This window comes from Azolla caroliniana, unplaced genomic scaffold, assembly GCF_043228905.1.
Source record: "Azolla caroliniana isolate FFs.n. ecotype wild unplaced genomic scaffold, voAzoCaro1.0.p SCAF_6, whole genome shotgun sequence".
Taxonomy (NCBI): Eukaryota; Viridiplantae; Streptophyta; class Polypodiopsida; order Salviniales; family Salviniaceae; genus Azolla; species Azolla caroliniana.
The window spans coordinates 5,004,388-5,027,904 of NW_028230441.1; the positions used below are offsets into that span (position 1 = coordinate 5,004,388).

At 37.9% G+C, this 23,517-nt stretch overlaps 2 protein-coding genes across 3 annotated transcripts; both read right to left on the bottom strand.

The window, feature by feature from the left end:
* Positions 1-1,960: 1,960 nt before the first annotated feature.
* Positions 1,961-7,481, bottom strand: LOC147862753 (tobamovirus multiplication protein 1-like). Of its 2 annotated transcripts, XR_015529949.1 has the most exons (13): positions 7,224-7,481; positions 6,441-6,531; positions 6,031-6,083; positions 5,853-5,945; positions 5,694-5,765; positions 5,524-5,596; positions 4,533-4,578; positions 4,379-4,442; positions 4,219-4,272; positions 4,066-4,143; positions 3,070-3,149; positions 2,433-2,571; positions 1,961-2,341 (listed from the first exon to the last, which is right to left on the bottom strand). XR_015529949.1 is itself a non-coding variant. In XM_087321344.1 (12 exons), exons 1-11 carry the CDS (start codon positions 7,410-7,412, stop codon positions 2,479-2,481), a joined length of 906 nt encoding a protein of 301 aa, XP_087177470.1. In that variant the 5' UTR covers positions 7,413-7,481; the 3' UTR covers positions 1,961-2,297; positions 2,433-2,478. The 2 variants fall into 2 exon arrangements, 1 of the variants encoding a protein (XP_087177470.1); XM_087321344.1 differs by lacking the exon at positions 3,070-3,149 and having other exon boundaries at positions 1,961-2,297.
* Positions 7,482-8,669: 1,188 nt separating this feature from the next.
* LOC147862754 (uncharacterized) lies at positions 8,670-21,147 on the bottom strand. Its single transcript, XM_087320959.1, has 5 exons — positions 18,876-21,147; positions 18,301-18,734; positions 11,541-11,926; positions 10,665-10,725; positions 8,670-10,406 (listed from the first exon to the last, which is right to left on the bottom strand). The coding sequence occupies exons 1-5, from the start codon at positions 20,824-20,826 to the stop codon at positions 9,333-9,335; spliced, it is 3,906 nt and encodes a 1,301-aa protein (XP_087177085.1). The 5' UTR covers positions 20,827-21,147; the 3' UTR covers positions 8,670-9,332.
* Positions 21,148-23,517: the final 2,370 nt, after the last annotated feature.

Genomic DNA, 23,517 nt, shown 5'->3' on the forward strand with positions numbered 1-23,517 from the left:
GCACTATGTCAAGCACACTAGACAATGGAAGAAGCATGTTTTTGCAATGTTGTACAAAGTGCCGTTTGCATGAAGGTTGACTAAATTGACAATTGAATGTAAACTTCACATCTAGCACACTCTTTACCACTTGAGTCAACACAACGTAAAGTTAGTTTGAGTACAAGATCTTGGCAAAGATGACCACAAGCATCCACCAGTTGAAACAAATGTATGATGACTACCCCACCCATTATGTTAACAAAGATAAATGACATCCTTGGCAATAATTCTGTGTCCCTTATTGAGGGAACCACGTTACTGCCATGATTTTAATCACGTGGAGCATAACAAGAGGATCAAGTTGATTGATGGGACAATTATGACTTGAATTACAATGAGTGAATAAACAATTGATGGGAGGATGACAAAAGAGAGAGCATACATTGCTTTTGCAACAATTGCCGCGAGCTTGAGCTTGAGCACGATCCTCCATGATAGCCATTGCATGCTTAAGGGTCCATCCATTTGACTAAAGTGCACTATGCTTTGTGCTACACTTAACAACAATAGCAACAATTCGAAGTTCCCACAATTACCTATCGAAGGTAGATGCCACACTAGCACTTTTTACAAAGGCAAGGGCTTGACTACGAACTTTATTAATATGTGCATTGTGTGCATCCTCTAGGTCACAACCAAGCAAGAAGGCCAATATTAAAATTGTAAGTGGATGCAAATCCTCACGAACATGGAGCAAGCTAGCTTTGGTGTTTGTGACTACAACTCAAACCTTGATCTGACATGTAAATAATTAAGGACCTAGGTATGTAGTTCTCCTGCAACCCCTCAAACTTGTCATATCAAGTGGTTGCCCAATCTTTTACACTCCAATTGTTGTGTAAATATATCCAATTTTCATCAATCACTATGGATATTTGAGGTTGATGTCCTTGGACATCAAATGTAGTGTTAGTGCACCTCAATGTGCTTTATTTGTGCATGGAACAATAAGTTCCTTTCCAATTGCAAATTGTTTACCGATTGTTGCAATATTGACAAACCAAATTGTTGACCTTGATCCACAATTATAACTTGCTACTTGTTGTCAAGCACTATTGTTATATGAATCAATGCCCTAACCATGCAAACATACTCCATGTTGTAATGGACTCCAGAGATTTGCCTAGCCAACACCACCATTGCTGACCAGAGTAATACTAATCCCCAAGAAACCTTGATATCTCTAGTTTTGAGGGTCCAAACCTGGTTAAAAAGCAAGTATTTTTGTTCGCTTATAGACTACCCACTTGTGAGAAGCAATAAAATTTTTGAAAGAGAAGAAGAGTATCTTGGTTCAAAATTTTAAGGTTCAAAGCCAAAAATTATACTTAATTGTAACAAGAAAATAAACTTAAAGAAATGGAATTTCATCGTAGACGAGAAAAACAAGAACTACTTTCCTGCATCTAAGTGGTGGGTAGCACATTCATTTCATCTATGATTTATGTATCATAAAATCCAATATATTTGAAGCTTTCTGATATTTCTAGTATCCAATTACTACACACAATGTATGCTTTATCCTTAGTTTGAGTTGTGTTTGTGCTTTACTTCTCCATGCTTTATAGGTGAAAGCAATCTACTCCCAATAGCAAAAGCATTTTAGCAACTCAAAATTACTCATGCTACACATGCTTAAAAATCAAGCATATGTATATATGCTGCATATGCATAAAAATCACACACCACCTACATATGCATAAAGATCATTCATCCATACATGCACCACGAGTTGAACATACCAAGAGCTTGAAGGTATGAATGCTTGAACAACAAGTAAGTAAAGGAAATAAACTGCTCAAGGAGTGCAAAGAAGGAAAAGAAAAAACATTTAACAATAATAATAATAAAGGTGATAAGAATATGCCCAAAGATATAGTGTGCAAGATCATTAACTTCACCATCATTGTGACCCATATTCGAAACATGAAAATGAAGCCTTCAAGAACAAATCGTTCCAATTTCCAGTAAATATTTTATCTCACATTCCCAGATCTCCAAAGCCCTTGTTCCAAGGAATTCATCGAATTCTCTTACCGTCTTTTTATGTACATATATATTCCATCATGGAACACTTACAGGAGACAGTGGGAAATATTAAACAAATAAAAACACTGCAATGCAGTTAAAGCCTTTGCCTTGAGGTGTATATAGATATATATATAATGCCGGTTTGTCAACATAACTTACACAAACCATTTGCCACCAATGGAACACTGTACATAGTATTTCTCAACGTATTATCTCCACTTGCACTACAATTGCCGACAATGGGATACTGTCATAAACTTCTCCAATCCTAATTAATGCAATGATGGTCAGCATAAAAATCTTGTTGTCATTAGCTCTTTTACAGATTCAAGAATAGTACGAAGAGCGCAACAGCACACCTGTTCATTATCATGCAATGCATGTTTTCCATTCCTTCAGAAAACACTAGCGGATAGGATGATATTGTATCGTCGTGCGCTTTGGAGGAAGCTTGCGGAGGATAAAAAGAACTAGAGCTGATGGTAGAATCTCTGAAATCTGCCAGAACAGAAGCAAAGAAAAAAAACTGTTGATTCTCAGTATCATCTACAGAATGGCCAATCAGAAAAATTCAGTTAAATCTTTACTCTGAAACTGGACATGGAATACAAGTGAGAGATTTGAGCACAATAGTAAAAGAAATTAAACTTAGCTGAGTTCAAACCACAAAACCCGCTCCCAAGTTGCAATTGGGCATCATTCACAGTAACAGTTAGAGCATGCACATGTGTTCTGATAAGAATATGCCACATTCATACTTGAACTTTTCAGTTTTATATCATATCCCTATCACTAATTGCCTTGAGACTTGTTTTTTCCCTCTTAATGGTTGGATAGCTTTCCATTGCAGAAAATGGTGGACTAGGAAAGTGATTGGAACTCGAAGCTCATTTTGATTCTTAAATGAGTAGAATCTATCAAACTAACTGGTGAATTTATAGTTTTTATGATTTCAAGTGTTTTAGATCCTTTTTGTTGAAAATTTATGTTCATTACCTCATATCATGTTGAATTCAATGTTGGTAGGCTAAAGGTTGGGACATTGCCATTTCTCTTTACCCCAATGCCCCTACAATCTGTACTACAAACATATGTATAGTATGCAGAAGAAAATATAATGTATTGAAAAACGTAGAGTCAGGAGTGAAGAGCAAAAGACACAAGAAATCGGAAGCACTGATAGATAGCTATGCTGTACTATTACATGATCAAGGCAGACAGAAAAGCACTTTCCCAAGTTAGATAATGTGCTAAATTTATTACTGGGCACTAACTTGTTTGACCTTAAAATATGCAATAGTAAGATTCAAGCTCTGTTCTGACAGTAGATAGAATAAAGCCTTAGACTTCATCCTCTTCAATTTTGTATTCAATGTTTAGGAATTCTCTTCTGAGAGTCCTTCCAACTTCTGACATTGATGGCCTAACATCCTCAACTATGATCTTATTTCATATGCATGTTTCTTTAAGCATACTTCCATGTCAGATGAATTTGTTTGACTTGTCTTCATTACTTTTTTAAAATATAAAGGCTCATGTGGTGTGTGTCTGTATTACATATGTATACTTATTTCGACAGGAGGTGAACCAATAGTCCAATTATAGATATGCAGATATCTCTGGTAACAATCTTGTATAGGAATCATTGAAAATTAACAGTACAATCGTTCTATTCAAGCTCTACATGCCCAAGTAAATAACCAAAGAGAATCCTCCAAAATTGATTGTTTTGGGCATGATGACAAATCGTGAAGTCAAATGATATGTAAGGCAGAGACTATCACTCTATCCAGGCTACATGAATGTTACCTAGCCCCAGTGGAGGCCAGGGAGAAGACTCAAAAAACAGGAGATCACCAGTGCTTTAACAACATTAAATGTGCATGAAAATATGCCTTTTATTCTCGTCCATGAGTGCTATAAGTCAAATGCTGAGCTTAATTAGTTCTTGCCTATAGGAAGACCAAAGCTACAATAATATGCTTTACTTACCAAGTAGTAAAGAAGATTTAGGACAGGGTGATTGGACACATCCAAGTCGACATGTCGATTAAATGCTGAAACTGCAACCTGTAGTATTTTTGCATTAAGTAAAATATTTAGAATATATAAGAAAACAACTCAATATAAGTGTGCTAGCCTTACCACAACAGTTCGGATGATAAAACATGTAAAGCATATAGCTGTTATCAATCCTATCTGTCCAGAACCACCACCAACACATTTCAATACTAATATTTTAATTTAATAACATTAAAACCCAATGCTATCTCCATTAGGACTCATTCTCTAGCTGTGGGTGTACCTCTTGAAGCTTGTTCTGCCTGCCTTTTGACTCCAAAGGAAATCTCCTAAGCATAAAAAATAACCTGTACCCAGCCATCCAATACAATTTGTTCAAAATTGCGAAAATAAACATTAGTACTCAAGAGAAGAAATGGCAGAGAGTTCTCCACTACCTTCCTCCATATAAAGCAAATCCAAGAGCTGCAATGCAGGATACAGCTGTACAAATTTTATAAAATTTACATTAGTTGATGTTTGGACACTTGTCTAAGGTTTATATACACTGAAGCCCAGAATAGTTCAATCAATTATAACATGAATGTCGGGACAAATGTGCTCTTTTAGAAGTAAATGCATCACATATCAGACTCTTATCTAGCCCTAATGTATCACATATTGGGAATAATAATAATAAGAAAAAAATTCGAGAATTTAAGAAGTTAGAATTACCCAGAACACAGCTTGTACAAGTCACAAGTCACAAATAAAATCTGAGTTAAGAGGCCTGGTTAGAAAATGAATACAAAACCCTGGCTGGCTACACTGTGGGGAACAAAACAACCTGAGATAAGGGCCTAGCTAGAAACATAGGTCAGGGTGCATTGCACCGTTTCCATATGGATCTTATAGAGAAAACCTCAAGACACCAACTTCATAATGTTCAACATTCAGTAGTTAAGGTTTCTGCTGCTAAAATGCCTATTTCAAATTTCATTGAGGGATTACAGTACCGCCATGCGCTATCCTAATTCAGGGTGGACTTTAGAAAGAAACTTTGGAAAACCAAGGTCATGGTGATTGTTGCCACATAGATAGAGATGACATCTGATACCACATAAACAAGTATATCATGCTGAACTCGTATCCCTGTGCATTTTGATGAGGTCATCAGTTCATTTTAGCCGAGGGCATATTGGTATGTTTCTCTTGTTCAATTACAATGTTTATGTTGCTCTGTTGTTGTTTGTAGCATACGGGCCACAGAAACACACATCCTCTCCTGAGATCTGAGAGACCACGAATGTGTTAGAATATAGCAATACCAAAACTCTAGTGTTCAATATTTTGAGTTTTCAAAGTGCATGTACATTATGATTCACAAGAGACTCAATGATACTTTCAAATTCCAAACGTTTAGCAATTGGCAAGATAAACACAACTTACCTGCAAAAAACATTCTAATAACAGTTTGAGTTGCAGTATTATGTTTCAGCCATTCAAATAACCAGATTATGATCTGAAGATTGAAAAAACATAAGCCACAGAACATAGCTGAATTGAAATTGACTTCAAATTTTGACACTCGTATGGCAATGTTAGTGAAAAAGTCTCACCTGTAGTACATAGATTATACCATTAATTATAAGAAATCCAGGCCGAAGCTGATCAGTTTGCATGCTCCTTGCCTGCAATCCGTTCTTCATAATTGTTAACAAACATTCTCAATGTCACTTAATAACAACAAGAGTTTTTAATTTTACTTTTAGGCAAACCTGGTTATATATCTCTGCCCAGAACAAAACAAGCAGACTATATGTGGAGAAAAAAAGTAGTCCAGGAAGATCCAATAGAATAACCTTGAGGATCTACCCATATGCAAAAAATGTGAGCTCATGATGAGTCCTCTAGATAAATACGCTCAAAAGAAAACATACTTAATTAATTACTTGCCTGAATATGAAAAGAGAAGACACTTTTATAGAAACCGAAAATGAGTGCGCGAGCTGTAAGAGGAGATTCTCATGCTAACGGTTTAACAAATAGAAACCATATGAGTGAAGCATAAACTCAGAAACACCTGAGCTTTTCTTTATTTCCCCAAATTCCCCTAGCTTACAATCTTTCCACAAAATGACAATGCTCAAACCCCTGAAAGGGAAAGAATTGACCATATAGTTTGCTGAAAAACACATGCATTGACAAACACACTGCAATCATGTAATTACTCATATAGCACAGATAATTGCTCTTTTGGCGGTTGACCATGGGCATTTGGTGAAATAGCTAATTTTTGACATTTGGGAAAATAAAGAAATATTCAGTAGTGTTGCAGAGTTTCTCCCTATAAGTAATGTCCATACCAGCATTGACTACGAAATTCATGAGATGGAACACCTTTTGTGTAGTCCATCCATACTCTGGTACACGTGCCTCAATTCGCAGCAATTGTATCTGGTGGAAACATTAGATTATGGCATCTTTATCAAATACAAAAAATAAAGAAAATGTAGAAGATGTTACGGTTAAATCAGCCTAATTAATTTACAAAATCCAACTAACACGTTCATATATTCTAGCAAATTCATTTACAGAAGAATTTGCATTTTGTTTCACGGAAGTAATCATATTGATACAAATTTCAACTAATTCATTTACAAATTAATATAATAAACAAATTGTGAATCCATGCATCTTGATGCACTTATAACAGATGTATTCGTTTGAGTAAGAAATCCAAATTTCGTTCAAAAGAATATATAGACACACATGCATCCATGCATGCATAGTACATAGAACATAGATATATACATAGACAAACACACATAATACATCGAGACATAAATAAATTTACAGAAACACGTAGTAGATACATAAAAATATATTTACAGACAGAGACATACATAGGTACATATATACACAGACATACGTATATAAATAACTTAACCCCCTGGTTGAGCATAAAACGCAAATTTTTTTCTTGACAACAGAGCATTGATACACACACACACACACACACAAAAAGATACGTTGGAGCGAGTCTAGATAAAATATATTAAATTGAACCTTCTGTTGAGCATGTGATTATGAGTTCAATTTATGGTAGATTTATAATAGGAGAAGCATTAAGCAACATACAACATTACCAGTGCAAAGACGGCCACGACAGAGTATGCTGCACAGAGAGCATAGAAGACACCATCCTGCCATGTGCTGGATTCGCTGGCAAACCAATTCTTCACAACATTCATCATCTGAGCAGGAGGGGAATTCTGAAGCTCATCTGGGTCCTGCAGAGAATCAACGCGAAGGGTGGCTCTACACCGATTAGACATGTGTTACAGAAATGGAATGAAAATGATAACAGGACAAAGTAATACTAATGTGGGATGCATTTTTAGAAGGAGAAACAGAAAACCAGAGGAAAGAGACAGAATAGAGGGAGGCCTCCAAATTTAGTGCCACATCATGTCACTTGCTTTCTCTACTACATTTAGTTAGGTTTCTCTTCTATAGACACAATTATATGGGCACTTCCACATACATACTCCTTTGGTTTGTCGTCCATCGCTTTGATTCCAACATTTTGTCACCCTAATCAGCATCTAAGGTCTACGATTAATGTATGAGAGTTGCTTGCTCCTTTACGAGACACATTGGATTTGTGATTCCTCTTTGCTCAATATGAGATTAAGTGTGACTTACACGCACGGCTTTCCATTGTTCTCTTGTTGATATGATGCATGGTAAGACTTAGTGGCAAGTTTATTATGCGCAAGAAACATGTGTTTACATGAGACAACTTCCATGCTATAGTATTTCATGGTGGGACCATGTTAATAAATACGAGTGTGTGTAAGCATCATGACATTCTAGGAGACATATTCTCACTGTAGTGCATATTAATAATTAACCTTATGTATTGCATCAAATGTAAGCATCACGATAGAATACATTTCATGAGATGTGTCATTTTGCTATGGTGTATGGTAAACCATGAGTATATATTATGTACATGTAAACACCACATGCAAATGTAATGGTATTTTATAACAATGAGGCATATCTTTGTTATGATCATGCACGTAGATAAACTACATGCAAACAATGTTTGGCATTTAGTATATCATATATGTATATCATATAATGTGTACACTTTGACATAAACACTAGGTTTGTTTTCATAATTACACATGTCAATCCTATGTGATATTTTTGCACATAGATGGTTACACACAATCCAATGGAATGGAATCTGTCAATCTAATATGTGGTTAAAAACTATTTTCTTCTTTGCCAAAACATTTGGTTGTCGTCCTTCCCAACTTCATTTGGACACTTTACAACTCACAAGACTTGAACTATTTGTACATGCAACACTGTATGGAGTGTTGTGTTGTAAAACCGTTTGGTTGTAGCCAATATGGGATCACCAATAATAACGTGTACTCAGATCACATATGCATGTCCCTTCATGGATGTAACTTCATTTCAAAGTTCGAGAAACACTTGTTATATTGAGACAAAATCAAATTATGGATGAATAACGAGAAACATGCCAATGTAATGATCTATTTCTTGATCTCATTACAAACCATCAAGAACAGTAATTCTCTATTAGAAGTTTCCAAAACTATGATCATCACCATAGCTAATATACACTGGGCATTAAGTCTTCATCTAAACATGGAAAAAGCTGTTAAATAAAGCATATCATGGGAAAATGAACTCAAGTACATTGTTTTCTGTTTTGTTATGAAATGACATATATAATTCAGAAAATATTTGGGATTGGTCTGCCTGGGAGTCTGGCCGGCACCCACCGAAGACTAATAAGATGTAATATAAAAATGTCAATATCCAAGGTTAATAATAACAATATTTTGGGGGTATTGGTGCTCCACTACTAGAATTAGCATTAAAACATATTAATCTGGCATCATTAAAAACCTCCAACATTAAATGGCAATTGTAATTTGTGAGTACTACAACAACAATTATAATCTACCTCAAGTCGAAGTTAAGGCCGATGCTAATAAATTAGTTGCAAATGTATATAGACTACTTCACTATCTCAATCATATATGAATTAATATGCAGTAGTAAATTTTAAGCTCGAGTAGTGCTAGTAAAGCATATATAATGTAGTAGTACTGGTGGTAGTAGTAATAGTTATAATAATTATGTAGGTTTTAATTAATATTCCGATGACGACGACGACGATTGCTGCGATGAATTACAATGAATTACATTCGCTAGCTGAAACGCATGGGTGCTCGACCATATACATTAGTGTAGCTAGGTGTGGCTGGTTGCTGAAGCTGCAAATTACTATATGCACTTGGATCCGGTGAGTTGTTGCTAGTACTAGTGTTAATCGTAGTATTGTTGCCGAAGTTAATGTGAGAGGATGAGTTTTGAAGCTCCAAGGTAAGTGAAACCCCGCTCTTCATGAAATTACTACTGGTGTTAATTAACCCATGATGCATGTTATTCATCTGATGATCTGCATGTGATGATGATCCATGGACCAGTTGTCCCATATTGTGGATTGATTCATAACATTGTTGTTGTTGTTGTTGTTGATGATGATGATGTGTGCCCAATTGATGTAATGATTCGTTATGGGGTTCTTTTAATGTATGCAAGCTGACCATAGCCGTGGATCTTTGTTGTTGCTGCATAGGTGTAAGTTGCTCCATGCTGTTATACAAACTCATCGATGCGCCAGATGGTCCACTAATGCCGAGGTGCCGTTGATTAACATCCCCACCAGCATTATTAGTGTACATATTATGATGATCTGATCCAGATAGGCGACCAATATGCCGGGAGGCTGTCAATGTGGATGCACCACCTAGCTGGCTGTTATTATAGCCACTCGCATTTTGACCGAAATCGTGGTCCGATGATGACGAAGATCGCCTCGGCTGATGAAAATTTGTATTCTGTTCATGGAACCCAATTCCACCTACATTTTGATCACGATGATCTAGCGCCATACTAACTTGCCTACTGGAGGCACTATTAGTAGTATTGGTAGCAGTTGTGGAGGTGCCATGGCTCAGGATAATACCACCCGACTCATCCTTTGTTACTGGTCCGACAACACTCGTAGCCGGAGGAGGCGTTGAGGACGTTGTAGAGAGAATGGCAGTAGTGGCTGATGTATTATACGACATGTCCACTGCATTGGCTGTGGTGACTGCATTGCTGGTAGCTCCTTGATCATTGTTCGCAAGTTCCAACTCCTTGCTTTCTTCCACATACATTTGTTCCACCATGGGCTTCCAGAGCCGCACACGCGCATTAATGAACCAGTTCGAAACCTGGTGAAAATGATAATAAATTTGTAACCACAAAAGCTTTTCAACAAGCAAACCCAAATAACAATCGGCACTATAAAGTCCACAATGTCGATAATGTAATAAGATTCCTAATGGTTCATTACATGTTTATTTGTCTAGTATTCCTCATTCTAACTGTCTAGCTAGCTTGTAATTAACTGTATATGAAGCCATTGGTTACCAAGATAATATGGTGAAAGAACTATAGAAGAAGAAAATGGGAAGGAATTGACCAATTACCTGGTTTCTGGTGAGACCAGTTAGTCGCGCCAGCATTAGCTTCTCTGAATCTTTTGGGTATCTGTGAAGAAGGCAAAACAGTGCAGTATATTGAATCAATCCTATACATATATGCATTACCCAAACATCTCTACATAATATATATTTCACTCCATACATACATGTAGCATATATGTATATGTATGCAGCTTTAATATAGTATTAGGTATGGTTATATTATACATACATTTATTGAGTTTTACGATGCATTGTATGATATGTATATGAATGGATGATGTATGTATGTAATTAATTGCATACAGTTTATTATGCATGCATGTATCCCTACCTTATATATCTGTGTCATGTGTGAATGAATGTATAGAATAACAGTCTGCTATATTTATTTCTCGTCATGGTATACTTTTGTAAGCCCAATCATGAATGAACAAATTCCCAACTCATAATCAAGTAATGATTAATAAGCTATTTATTGCCTCCTAAGTATGATTGCATTTGGAGAATCATTACATTTTCAATTACATATATAAAAGCATCCGTTTTGTATCCGTATGCTTCTCTGTACATATATGTGTGTGTATATACATATATATATATATACATCTACAGATGTGTGTTGTAAATATACATATGTGTATACACAAGCAAACATATATAAAATATCATGCATGCATATCCCTCTCAAAAATTAGACGCACATATGATTCATATTCACATCATAACATACACACACAATACCCATTTATGAAGGAATCAAAATAATCACAAACCATTTTGATGTTATACTACTTATGGATGGTGGTGAACTAGGGAAGCAAAACAATGTGGATTCATATAAACTATGCAAAACTAGGGACCAAAAAGACAATGACTTACGGGTGAAGGAAGTGCTCAAAGAGCCAGGCGCGGAGGACAGAGACTGAGCGCTCAGGAAGGCCACGTTGAGGCCGCCACACTTGTTGTTGTTGGAACATGCCAATCTGTTGGAGGGCACGTTGGTGGCGGAGCCTTTGGTCCAAGATACGAAGACGCGGGGTCTCACCCTTGTTGAGAATGGGGACACTCGACAGCTCCTCGCCTAATGCAGTGCACACCTTATGAATGTGGTCCCCTATTGCATCCCTTAAGCCCCGGAATTGCCTGGACACCACTTTCCGAGCCAATGCTGTATATGGAGCGGCTGCCCCAAGACCTGTTGCCGACTCGAACGACGTGATGATCAGCTGCATCTTATCCCTATACTCTTGATACCTTCTGTCCAACTGCAGCCATTTGCATGAAATTTATATCAATAAAAAATTATACAGATATTTGCATCATAACAATGACCACACATATTCCTACCATCATGCATTAATGAGACATTCTGTCACAATCTTAAATTGTTTTACATTTTATATTCATATATGTACATAAATTATAATACTACACTTGGATTTAATACACACAATGAGTTTGCCAGCTGTCTTGTCAATGATATAACTCCATGTTCAATTAAAGGTCAGATGAGAGTAGAGACAACTACTCATATGATCCAAGCTTCTGTCTATGTTCATAATATATATCTGGGTTTAGGTTTATATAGTTAGTACCCGAACATCTATAGATTAACAGAGCAATATGGATAGTATTATATACATATAGAATGAGTCAGATATAGATAATCCAAGTCCCAAGGAAATTACAAGACGTTTTACGTGAAATGTTGTATTTATATTCTTAATGATGAGCATACTGTAGTTTGCCCTTCCAACATATATTATATGCTATGAAAGCTATGCAATGCCTATATTGCAATTAGGAACTAAAGTTTCTTTGTCAACATCATGGATTTAGATATTTATGTACATTTGGCACAGTTTTCCAATATGTTTGTTTGATGTGATATCCACACTGCAAATTGGAGGCAATAGAAAAAGTTGGGAAGAACGAGAACGGTAATAGCCCCGCCATATAGATCTTGGAACATTTTATATACATATGCCTAAAGAACCCTTTACACTAATTTAAAAAACCATTTACTATGCATTGATGTCTTGGAACTTACAAAACATTTATATGCAAAAAGACAATAATTCCCCACATTACCTATACATATATATCCATTCTAATTTTATGTAGACTTGACCAAACACACTACATGTTTTTACATATTTGACTCTATAATTCTCTGTGCAATGATTTTTTATGCCATTCTCCCACGCGCAGACAACATGATATGGAATCTGGATTGCAAGAGACCTAAAAGAATAGAACATGTAGAGACCTTTATCTCTAAATACATGGAAACTTCAGAAACTATTTAACACAAACTTGATTTTATGGCATTCTCCCACGTGCAGACAAAATGATATGGATTGCAAGAGACCTAAAAGAGTAGAACATGTAGAGACCTTTATCTCTAAATATATGGAAACTTAAGGAACTATTAAACAAAAACTTGATTTTACACATAAATAAGCAAGAAACCTAATATTCAACCAACAAATTTGAGAAGCCCTCAATGAGGGTTACCACCTCTTTTGTGATCAAGTTATTGCAAGCAATGGATTTTAAAATCAAGCAGGTTGAGAAATAGAGTCAACTTGATATTTAATATACGATAGATATAAGGAGCTAGAGCCTCTATGGTGTTTTCGTTTTTAAGGTGAAAACATTCGGGGCATACTGAAGCCACATTATAATAGGGTGAGGATGACGAAGATGTGATAAAGGAAGTGTGGTTTTGTCTTGTGTGAATAGTAGAAAGCAAGGCAAACAACAATTTGGTATATTTGGAAGGCCAGATGTTTGAAGGTATTCCAAAATGTGACGAAAAGTCCTGCCCAGATAATTTCTAGGCCACAGAGCTTGTACATAATCTCAGAGGTTCTTTGGATAACATAAAAGGTAATACACAATGGGCAAAGTTACAACGATTGGAGTTTCGTGCCATATTGGATGAAGGAATATTTTATAGGTGGATTTCTGACAAGGTGGAGTGGTTCTACTCTTACACCGAAGAATTTTTATTTAAATCGCCAGTTAGAACTTAGCACGCGGGTCATTACATTAATCCTTGTCATTACCTAACTTAGCCTTTGGGTGTTTTCTTAATATGAATGTTGTGTCTTTCTTGGGAAAAAAAATTGGAGTCAATTTCTACATAAGAACAACTACAATGGGACGCAAAAAAGAGGCTAAGCAAAATATTGTCAACATGGTCTCTACATATAGGCCAAGCAAAACATTGCGAACATGGCCTCCACATAGGCATCGTTGTGTACATATTGTCTCATACACAACCATTACATGCCATAAATATTCTCCATGCTTCTAAGGTCACATGTTCATGCCCATCGTATAAAGTATATTGGTAGAGTTGACATACAATCATCTAATTAACATATTATGATATAGTTTGGGTTTGAATCTATGAGATAGAGCCAATATAGAGAAAGTGATACGAGGGCTACAAATATTGTACACGGATGACAAATGGTCAATTACATTGTCCTAAGTGGCTAGATTAAAAGACAGATATAATATTTGATGAAAATTGTCATATGTGGCTGGTTGGGTGGTTGATAGATAGAAAAGATTCAATGCTTCTTTAAACACTAACAAAGCTCATGATCATGTGGTAGCCCAATCAAATAATCATATGCTAGAGGGAAATATGAGCATATGAGACAAATCATGAGCACAAATTATATGAGTGAATTCAAATTATTCGTATTGAAACAAAAATAAAACCTGTTGTTTCCGATCCATGATAATGATCTAGTACTCCATGTAATGGGATGATTCTTGAGATGGTTTACGAGCATGAATGATTAGTGGATAGGTATTCTGCAGTGATGTCCAAGTTCACTCAGTGGATCTGGATGTTCTTGAGAGCATTCTCCATGGCCAAAGAAAAGGATAAATGTGTATGTATGTATGTATGTATGAATGTATAGATAGTATGAGCAAGCTTGGTGACGGAGAACATGATAAATGTTTCTTTTTCAAACTATCATCATGCAAGTTGTTGGCTAATGAAGCTAAGTGTACAATTTATTGCATATTTTGCACACATTAAAGAGTATAGTATCCTCAACATGATGTAAGGCATGACATGTTGTGCATACAGCATCATGTTTTCTTGCTTGCCCCTGTTGTCTAGTCGACATGCTTATGACCTTTCTGAAAATAATCATGCTATAAAGGTTACTAATCCCACATGGTTTTAGATGCTAATTGTGAAGACAGAACAAAAATATGCCCATGAGTTTAAATCGAGAAATCGGTTTGCTTGCATCAATCATAGTTGAAATAATATTTACATAGCAAGGGCAGAAAAATTTGAATGCAGTTTCAATAGGCTGCCGAATGTATGTGTTAAATTAGTCAGCAGCTTACAGACAGTTCCAATATTGGCTTTAAGCCAATAGCCCTGTGGTAGAATTAGTTATACTTTACATCGAGCAACAAATATTTTGTTCTCTCACACTGTGGATCAGGTTTTACAACAAAACGGCGTAAATCTATGGTAACGTTTATAATGAGATGACATTTCCCTTATGGAACGTGTTTTTGGCGTTAAATAGAAGGCTTACATTTCCTTGTTCTAAAAGAGCATGAGCTGTTTGAACGTTTTCGACAATATTGGCTATGGAAACTTAACGTCTATAGTTTGAAAATATCAAACCACCGAAAACTAAATTAACATATCAACCTTTTTCATAACATCGTAATTATTGGATACAATATAGTGCTTAGAGATACATGGAATAACATTTTGGATCAAATGTATAAAGAGACTACGGAGAACTGTTTTGGATCAACATTATAATTCATATAAGAAAATTACATTCAGAAATGGGTTAAATATAATCTCAATATTTTCTAAAGGTCAAGAAGCGGCATAAAACCAGATTCTTAACCCACGTGCAACTGGATTAATAACATATTAACAAAATTGTATTTAACCTTTGTAAGAGGGTTAAGGTCAAGATTATTCAGGGGGGTTGGGTGAGAAGCTAGGGTTGCGACGTCATGTTAATGTATGACTAGATCATGCGATTTATGAGAATGAATTAGTTTTCTACAATTTTAGATCAGAGAGAAGTAATGATTATAAGCATCTTTGCATTGTTCAGCATGATGTAGAGCATTGATTATTATAAAGATTAGGAGCTCGTTAATGAGTGTTTGGAAGAACCTCTAAGGACGATTAAATATGGTGACTTCACGTTGTGATAAACTATCCCGAGTTCTTGTAAAAATATGTCAGATTTCGAAAAGGTCATGGGCCATGGCACGAGACTAGGTTCAAATGAATTCAAGTAATTTGGAGAAATATAATCAGGAGCTATAATGATGAGTTTCCCATAACACTGCACATTGCATAAATTTTCACTACACCACCCACCCATTAACACATCATAACTCTCATACCATAATATAATCAATTTCACAACTAGGTTGTAATATAGGATTCTAACAATTTGTTGCGAAATAAGGTCCAGAGCTCCTCCGAAATGGATAGGTTGTTTAAGTATATAGATTATTAATGAGTGATATTTTTCACATGCACCATACACATGCAGCATATTGTTCAGTGTAAGGATTATTCGAATTGTCTCCAAAATTCATTCAAATAATATCAGGACTCAGTGGATGATGCTCTCCAATAAGACAGCTAATCCTCACTCGACGATATAATGATAAATTCTTCGAGGTGATTTAATGAGTTGAATCTGCAGCTCCATGTATTCTAAAGTGAATTCGACAAAATCCAAGACAAAATAAATTCAATCCTCTTTTCACTAATAGAGAGTCTCATAATTTCATTGGCAAGGATTAATAGCTAGTTTAAGTGATTGGAGGTAGAGCATGGTACTAGACGTCTTCAGTTCCCATATCTGTCCATAAGTAGAGTTGTATCCAATGGACATCTATCATGTTGCCACATACAGGTTTGTGATACATATATTTATTTATGTGTAAATGTATGGTGTGGATGACAGCCAATATCCAATGCCTTTCCACGGACATTTTCGAGCTGAGTTGAGAAATATATCAGATTAGGGTTTCCATCACTACCTCATGACTTCTATGAATGTTTCCAGGCGAGGCGAAATTACATTAATCTTAAAATATAGAAGACTGAACAGTAACTCATCGCTTCGTTGCGCACATGGCGTACAACAAGACTTCTGATTGTTCAGCATTATGTTCATCCTTGATTGTTAATTATGTGTCCTATAATCATAGACTTCTGATTGTTCAGCATTATGTTCATCCTTGATTGTTAATTATGTGTCCTATAATCATATGGCTGAACTGGAGTAAGTATTTACGGAGGTGGCAAAAATCATGGATAACTAAGCATTTAAAACATGGTCTGGTAACTGTAAATTTAGGGCAATGTCTACTGAGGGTATAATACAGCATGGATTGATAAGCTAGGTGATCCTAGGTTTTGTATGTTTCCATGTTTTTCTCAGCCGATATTACCGCTCTAATCCTCTGTATTACTACTAATATCTTAATAGTAGCTTATACTGTTGGCGGTTACTTTATTATGCACGCTCCATCCAGGCTCGATTATCCTTATAAATTATTGGTGGGGCACAGAAAATCTACATTATTGGATAGCGACAAATTATTAGTTTCCCATGGCTATAATTGAAATGTCAATGCCTTAGTATTATAAGATCCCATTGGTTAATGGCATATAATTATTCGACCCTTCCTTTTTGACTTATGAATATCTCTATATATACATATTGCGAGATCATTAATTTGGTTATGGCATATTGCTAGTCCTGATTTATGGATCTTGACTAGTTGATGTATGGAGGTATAGGCAATAAATGAACTCATGGTATCCTGTTAATGTTGCCTAAACATGCTCCTCCATAGCTATGATTATAAGATTGAGGTTACCATGGAGCAATATAATCGCCCACAGACATTACATATACAGTAATTGCTAGGTCTCCGACAAGCTCACAACATACACGTATCAAACCTACGAGTTTGTGTGACCTCTACTGATTCCACATAATTTGTGGAAATCTGACAGATCAGTATGACAGGAGCTGCATGACCAATAGATACAGTCCCGTGTTATATATATATATATATATATGGGGCTCGCCGATAGAATGGATTAGTTGGTGCTACAAGGAATTACTAGAAGCTGGCCATGGCATGGCGGGTGCAAGGTGGGATAAAGCATTCTATTGCAGCCACTGGCAGAGATTAGATTGTTGTGGGAGCATGGAGATCAATGCATGCATGCATGTATGTATGTATGTATGTATGTATGTATGTGTGGGTATAATATAACAATATATGGAAACACAGAGACAGAGACAGAGAGCTCATGATCAACATGTTGCTATTAGTGTCAATTCATAAGCAATAGATTCTCTTCTTACACATGGGTAACTGCTAAGCCGTGATCAGATTGCACTTCTACCATTAATATGCCCCGTTGACACATGGACATGCACATGCACACTAACACTAAACCACATACACCGAAACAGAGGAAACAGAGACACAAAAGCAGTGAAAGATCAGATGTGCAGAGATGTATTCAGAATGATTGTATGTATGTATGTATGTATGTATGTATGTATATGTGTGGGAGTGTGTGTACCTCTTCCACCATTCCAATCAAGCGTAGCTTCCTCATCTGGAGCTGATACCTCTCATCTGCAGGTAGCTGCTTGGGCGGTGTGATGGGCGGGGAGGCGCCGCTCTGCTGATCTCCCGCGGTGCTCTGCGGATGGCTCGTGGTGCTCGCATTCCCGTGATCCGAAGCCGAAGTGGCCGCCGTGGGCAGGGCATCGTTCATGCCATAGCTCGAAGATCCCCCCACGTTCTGTGCCGCCCCCGCAGTTGTGCTCATGGTGGCCGTTCCGGCATCATTATTGCTGGTATTGGCGGCCGCTGCAGCCGCCATGGAGGAGGAGGAGTTTGATGATTTCCAAAGATTCGGGAGCACATCCCTCCCCACATTGCAGAACTCGTCCAGAAGCTGCTGCGCGGCTTTCAAGTATTTGGAATTACGAAGCGCCCCTACCGATGACCCTACAGATTTTTTAGAACAGACAAAAATATATCCATTGAAAATATTCATCATTGGAGATTTAGCATATGAGCAAGGTAAGCATTTCAAAAAAAGAAAACATTTCAGACAGATCCATATAGTTCTATGTGCTGGAAATTTACCGGAGCGAGAGTATCGGCTTTCGTGGGTTAAGCTAGCACCGCCCGTACTGCCACCCATACTGGCCATTCCGCCGCTGCCCCCTCCAAGTATATTCGCTGAGCGATGTGTCGGTGATTGAATGAACAGGGACAAGCTTCCCGACGCGCCTTGAGCCTGTCCCACCCCCGATTGTTGCGTAGCATAATGCTGTAATTGATTGTGATGATGGTGATGATATGTGTCAGTTGCCGCCGACCGGAGATTATTGAGATGAACGGGAATCGCAGACGGGTAACTACTCATATGGCCTCCGCCCAAATGATGGATGTCTGCTTCTTGTGCCATGAACAAATTGTCAAGGGCAGTAGAGTTTGAAGCATTGGCATTCATCATGCTCATCTGGCTGTCCAAATGGGCGTGGCCCTGTTGCAAGCTGGAGATGGTCCATGAGGCATGGGGATGATGCAGCCCAGGGACTTGTTGTGGGTCATGATCATCCCGGGACGGGAGCGTAGTTTGTCCACCGCCCAGCGGGTGCTGGTGCTGGTGCTGGCCATGGCCGGGGCCGGTGGTGGTGGTCATCATGCTGTGGAAGGGAGGGGGGGTATGTGGGACATTGTCATGAAGGGAGCTCGCATTAATCATGAGGAGAGAATTAGGGTTAAGGTTAGAGTGGCCATGGGGTTGGTTTGTGTTGATATCTAGATGGGCCTTGATGCCCATGTTAGTATGCATGATCGGGTTGTGGGCAGGGGCACGGCGGTGATGGTGATGGTGGTGCATCGCGAGGTCGGCGGCAGCCCTAGACGCGGCCGCCTCGTGCGCATTCACATTGAGGCCGGACGAGGAGTTCGTGCTCTCGACACGTGGCAGCAAAAGAAGCTCATGGAGATGGGAGGAGGTGGAGGAGGCTCCGGCGCCATTGCCGGCCGATGAGGCGGCACCCGCACCCGCACCCGCACCCGCACCCGCGCTACTGAGCTGCATCGTGCCCCAGTCCACAAGCAATTGCTGCTGCTGCGTACTGGTGGAGCTGGGTGTAGTAGTCCCAGTAGTGGTGGAGCTCTTGTTATTGTTGGCATTGCCCTGTTCCTCCGATCTCGAGTTGCTACTACTGTTCATGCCCATGTAGTTCATCCCCCCCGCCGGCTGGCTTATCCTTAATATCTCCATATCCGAGTAGTTACTGCTAAACTGTGCTGCTGCCCTTCCGCTCCCATCCATTAACCTCGAGGAGGAGGCGGAGTTGTTGTTATTGTCGTTACTGTAGTTGCTGAAATTGCTTGTTATAGGCATGAAATCGTTCATGCTGTGATGGTGATCCTGCCCCGCATTCGAACCCAGGTGCATTAGGCTGGAGTGGACTGAATGATTAGCACCCTGATTACCTGAGCCTTCTTGTTTCTGTGCCATGGTCGCGGCTAATGCCGCGCTGTAATTAGCATAATCACTGTAATCACCGCCGCTAATGTAGAGAGGGTTAGGGTTAGGGGTAGTGGTAAGGAGTTGAGATGAGAATGGCACAGAACTATTAGTATTGTTATGTTTGGTAGGGTTGAGATTGCTTAATGAGCTAAAGTTAGGGTTAGAGTTAGGACTAGGGTTAGGCTTAGCGGATGACGACATGGTGTAAATGCTCTGCGACCTGTTTTCAGTTAATGGAGCGTGATTTATCAGCTGCTGCTCTTTAATTGTAATCTTCCTCTCGTTGTTCTTCTTCAACGCCACCTGATCGTTGTTAGAGGGGCTTTCCACCCGTCTTAATACAGGATTAAGTCGATGGTAATCCTGATCAGCGGTACCTACATGCGTACAAGGGCTGTAATAATTCCGATTGCACCCACCATGATGGTGATTAGCAACCCTGCTTGCTAATCCACATAAATTAGGAGCCGCAGAAGACGTAGGGCCCGCTGTAATTAATGATCCCAGCTCCATCATAAGCACGCGGCTTCCTTTTGAACATAACATTAATCATGCTGATTAGCAGGAAGATGAACATGCTGAAGAACTACAACACAGGGGGAACTAGGTTTAGGGCAATTAGCTGTAGGCACTGATATGTATGTTTAGATGTTTTTGGTGATTAGCGGAGCTCAAGACGCGATTAGTGGGCAGCAAGCCAGCATGGTGATTTAGAGGAGAATTAACGTCAGTCTTTTATCTTTGCGGGAGTAGGGCTGGTGTGATTTCATGAGTTATAGAAGTGTAGTTTCTGTTTGATTTTAATTCTGCGGCAGCAGCTGCTAATCACGGCATTAAGATTAGCCTCTCCTGCTACTGTTACTGTTACTGCTCCTGCTCCTCCTCCTCCTACTGCTCTGCAGAAATAATGAATCAATCATCAAGGAGATGAAGCAGAGGAAGAATTATATGTAGCAAAATCTTTCATAACGTTGAGCCTGAATCTATTAGGATACATACAAACGCATGAATAGATAGATAGATCGATTCGATTAGGAGAGAAAGAAGCAAGAATCGGTGAGTGGTACAGGAAGAAAGAAAGAAAAGCAAAGAAAAGAAGAAATCAGAAAGCCCAGAAGATAAACTATTGGGGGGGGTGTATATTAATTAAGAGAAACTATTAATCGCAGGAGCTATAATTTATAAACCCATTAGAATTTCTGTAATCAGGAAATGGAAAATGCTTACTCTGGAATCTGGATTGTGGAAGAAGGGAAGGGGGGGGTTATAAATTTTGTTCTGTTTGGTTTGTTTTAACATGCCCCCAAAAAATTAATATATAGAAAATGGGAGGAGTCTAAGGAATTGAAATTGATTTGTGTTATGAAAATGCAGCGGCGCTGAGTGCAGAGAAATAATCCACACACACACACAAGGAAAGCAAACAGCTAAACTCTGCATCTGTCTCTGCCCCTGTTATTATTATTATTATTATTATGATTATTATGATTATGATTATTATGATTTCTTCCTTCTTTTATTGGAATCTGAGAGAAGAGGGCCCAAAAAAAAAAAAAAAAAAAAAGTAAGAAGAAGAAAATAAAAAAACCAAAAAATAAATTAATCAGAACATTTTTCCTTATATAATTCTGCTTTCTTTTTCTTTCTTTTTTGATTTGTGTTTGTTCTGCTGATTGATTCAACAATTCTCTTTTAACATTTTTCTTTTTTTGCCTCTCTTTTTTATTTTCTGGTTCCAATTCTCTCTCTCTCTCTCTCTCTCTCTCTTTTATTGTGTTTCTTTGTTTTCCCTCTCTCTCTCTCTCTCTCTCTCTCTCGAAAATTTCCTGCGAGTTGCATATATTTATGTATACACACATACATATGGTATGGTATGGTATGGTATGTGTGCATAGAGACAGAGACAGAGACAGAGACAGAGAGACACAGAGAAACAGAGGGCGTACGGTCTGCGCCGATCATTCACTCAGTCTCAGGAATCGCAACAAAGAAGAAGAAGAAGAAGAAGAAAGAAAGAAAGAAAGAATACAGAAGGGGGGATTATTCAGAGCAGAGAGAGAGAGAGAGAGAGAGAGAGAGAGAGACTAATTAAAGATCATTCATTTACTAATAAATAGAGATTCAGAAAGAAAGAACAGAGAAAGAAAGAAAGAACAGAGCTCCCAATAATAGCAGTTGATGCCACATTGTACATTCTAATTATCTCTCTGAAAATCAGCAACATAGAGGAGCAAGAGAGCAAGAGAGAGAGAGAGAACAGAGAAAGCCTTGAAATTAACACAATCGATAATGGGGCTTCTTCAATCACTACTTTAATAATCTCTCTCTCTCTCTCTCTCTCTCTCTCTCTCTCTCTCTCCCACAACACACACACACATGCAGAATCACAGTCTGCATACTTTTTTTGGGGGGGAGCTGAATGAACTCTGTAGCCCGAATTAATTGGTAATGAATGGATCCACAAAGGAATGGCTTCCCAATTCTGATGCGATATGAGATTTTAAATAAGGGATTGCTCTGATGAGGATGTAGGAGACACTCACACTCATTGGTTTTTCTAGGGGGGGGGGGAGCTTTGGGTGGGGGTGAGTTGAAAGCTCAAATGGAAGAAGAGAGAGAAAGGGAATTGGGGGGGGGCTATGTATTATTATAACAAAAAAAGAGAATTAGCATGAAAAAAGGCAGAGAGAGAGAGAGAGGGATCATTCCTGCACAGGGAAGAAAAGAAACACCTTTTTTGTGTTTTGTCTCTTTTTGGTTCACTTGGGATTTTGATTAATCGGATGATCAGAAGAAAAAGAAAGATGCTTGACTAATCATCATCGTCATGGCGACAGCCGCATATGATCTATATACACACACACACATATATATATATATATATATATATATATATATATATATATCTAGATATGGGGGATTTTCGACTGATGATCAAACTAAAGAGCTCAGAGGTTTTTCATTAAGCAAGCAAATAGAATTTTTTTTTTATTTAAAAAAAAACCATATTATCCATGTACCCCTTACCTTTGCAGTGAGTGAGGTTATATTAAACAAAAGAATACAAAACTTAAGTTGGGATTATGTGTCCTGACTTCCTTCTTCTTCTTCTTCTTTTTATCTCTAATCTGATTCTGCTTCTGCTTCTGCTTCTTATATGAAGCTGAATGATGATGGTGATGGTGATAATGATAATGATAATTATAATGAGGAGGAGGAGGAGGAGGAGGATTCCTA

Excerpts from the sequence above, each read along its gene's own strand:
- LOC147862753 (XM_087321344.1), bottom strand. The coding sequence starts at position 7,412 with ATGTCTAATCGGTGTAGAGCCACCCTTCGCGTTGATTCTCTGCAGGAC. Across the intron at positions 5,766-5,852 it reads GGGCAGAGATATATAACCAG|GCAAGGAGCATGCAAACTGA; the intron begins GTTTGCCTAAAA and ends AACGGATTGCAG. Across the intron at positions 4,579-5,523 it reads TATTAGAATGTTTTTTGCAG|CTGTATCCTGCATTGCAGCT; the intron begins GTAAGTTGTGTT and ends AAATTTGTACAG.
- LOC147862754 (XM_087320959.1), bottom strand. The coding sequence starts at position 20,826 with ATGTTATGTTCAAAAGGAAGCCGCGTGCTTATGATGGAGCTGGGATCA. Across the intron at positions 11,927-18,300 it reads TGATTGGAATGGTGGAAGAG|TTGGACAGAAGGTATCAAGA; the intron begins GTACACACACTC and ends AAATGGCTGCAG. Across the intron at positions 10,726-11,540 it reads TTTGAGCACTTCCTTCACCC|ATACCCAAAAGATTCAGAGA; the intron begins GTAAGTCATTGT and ends CCTTCTTCACAG.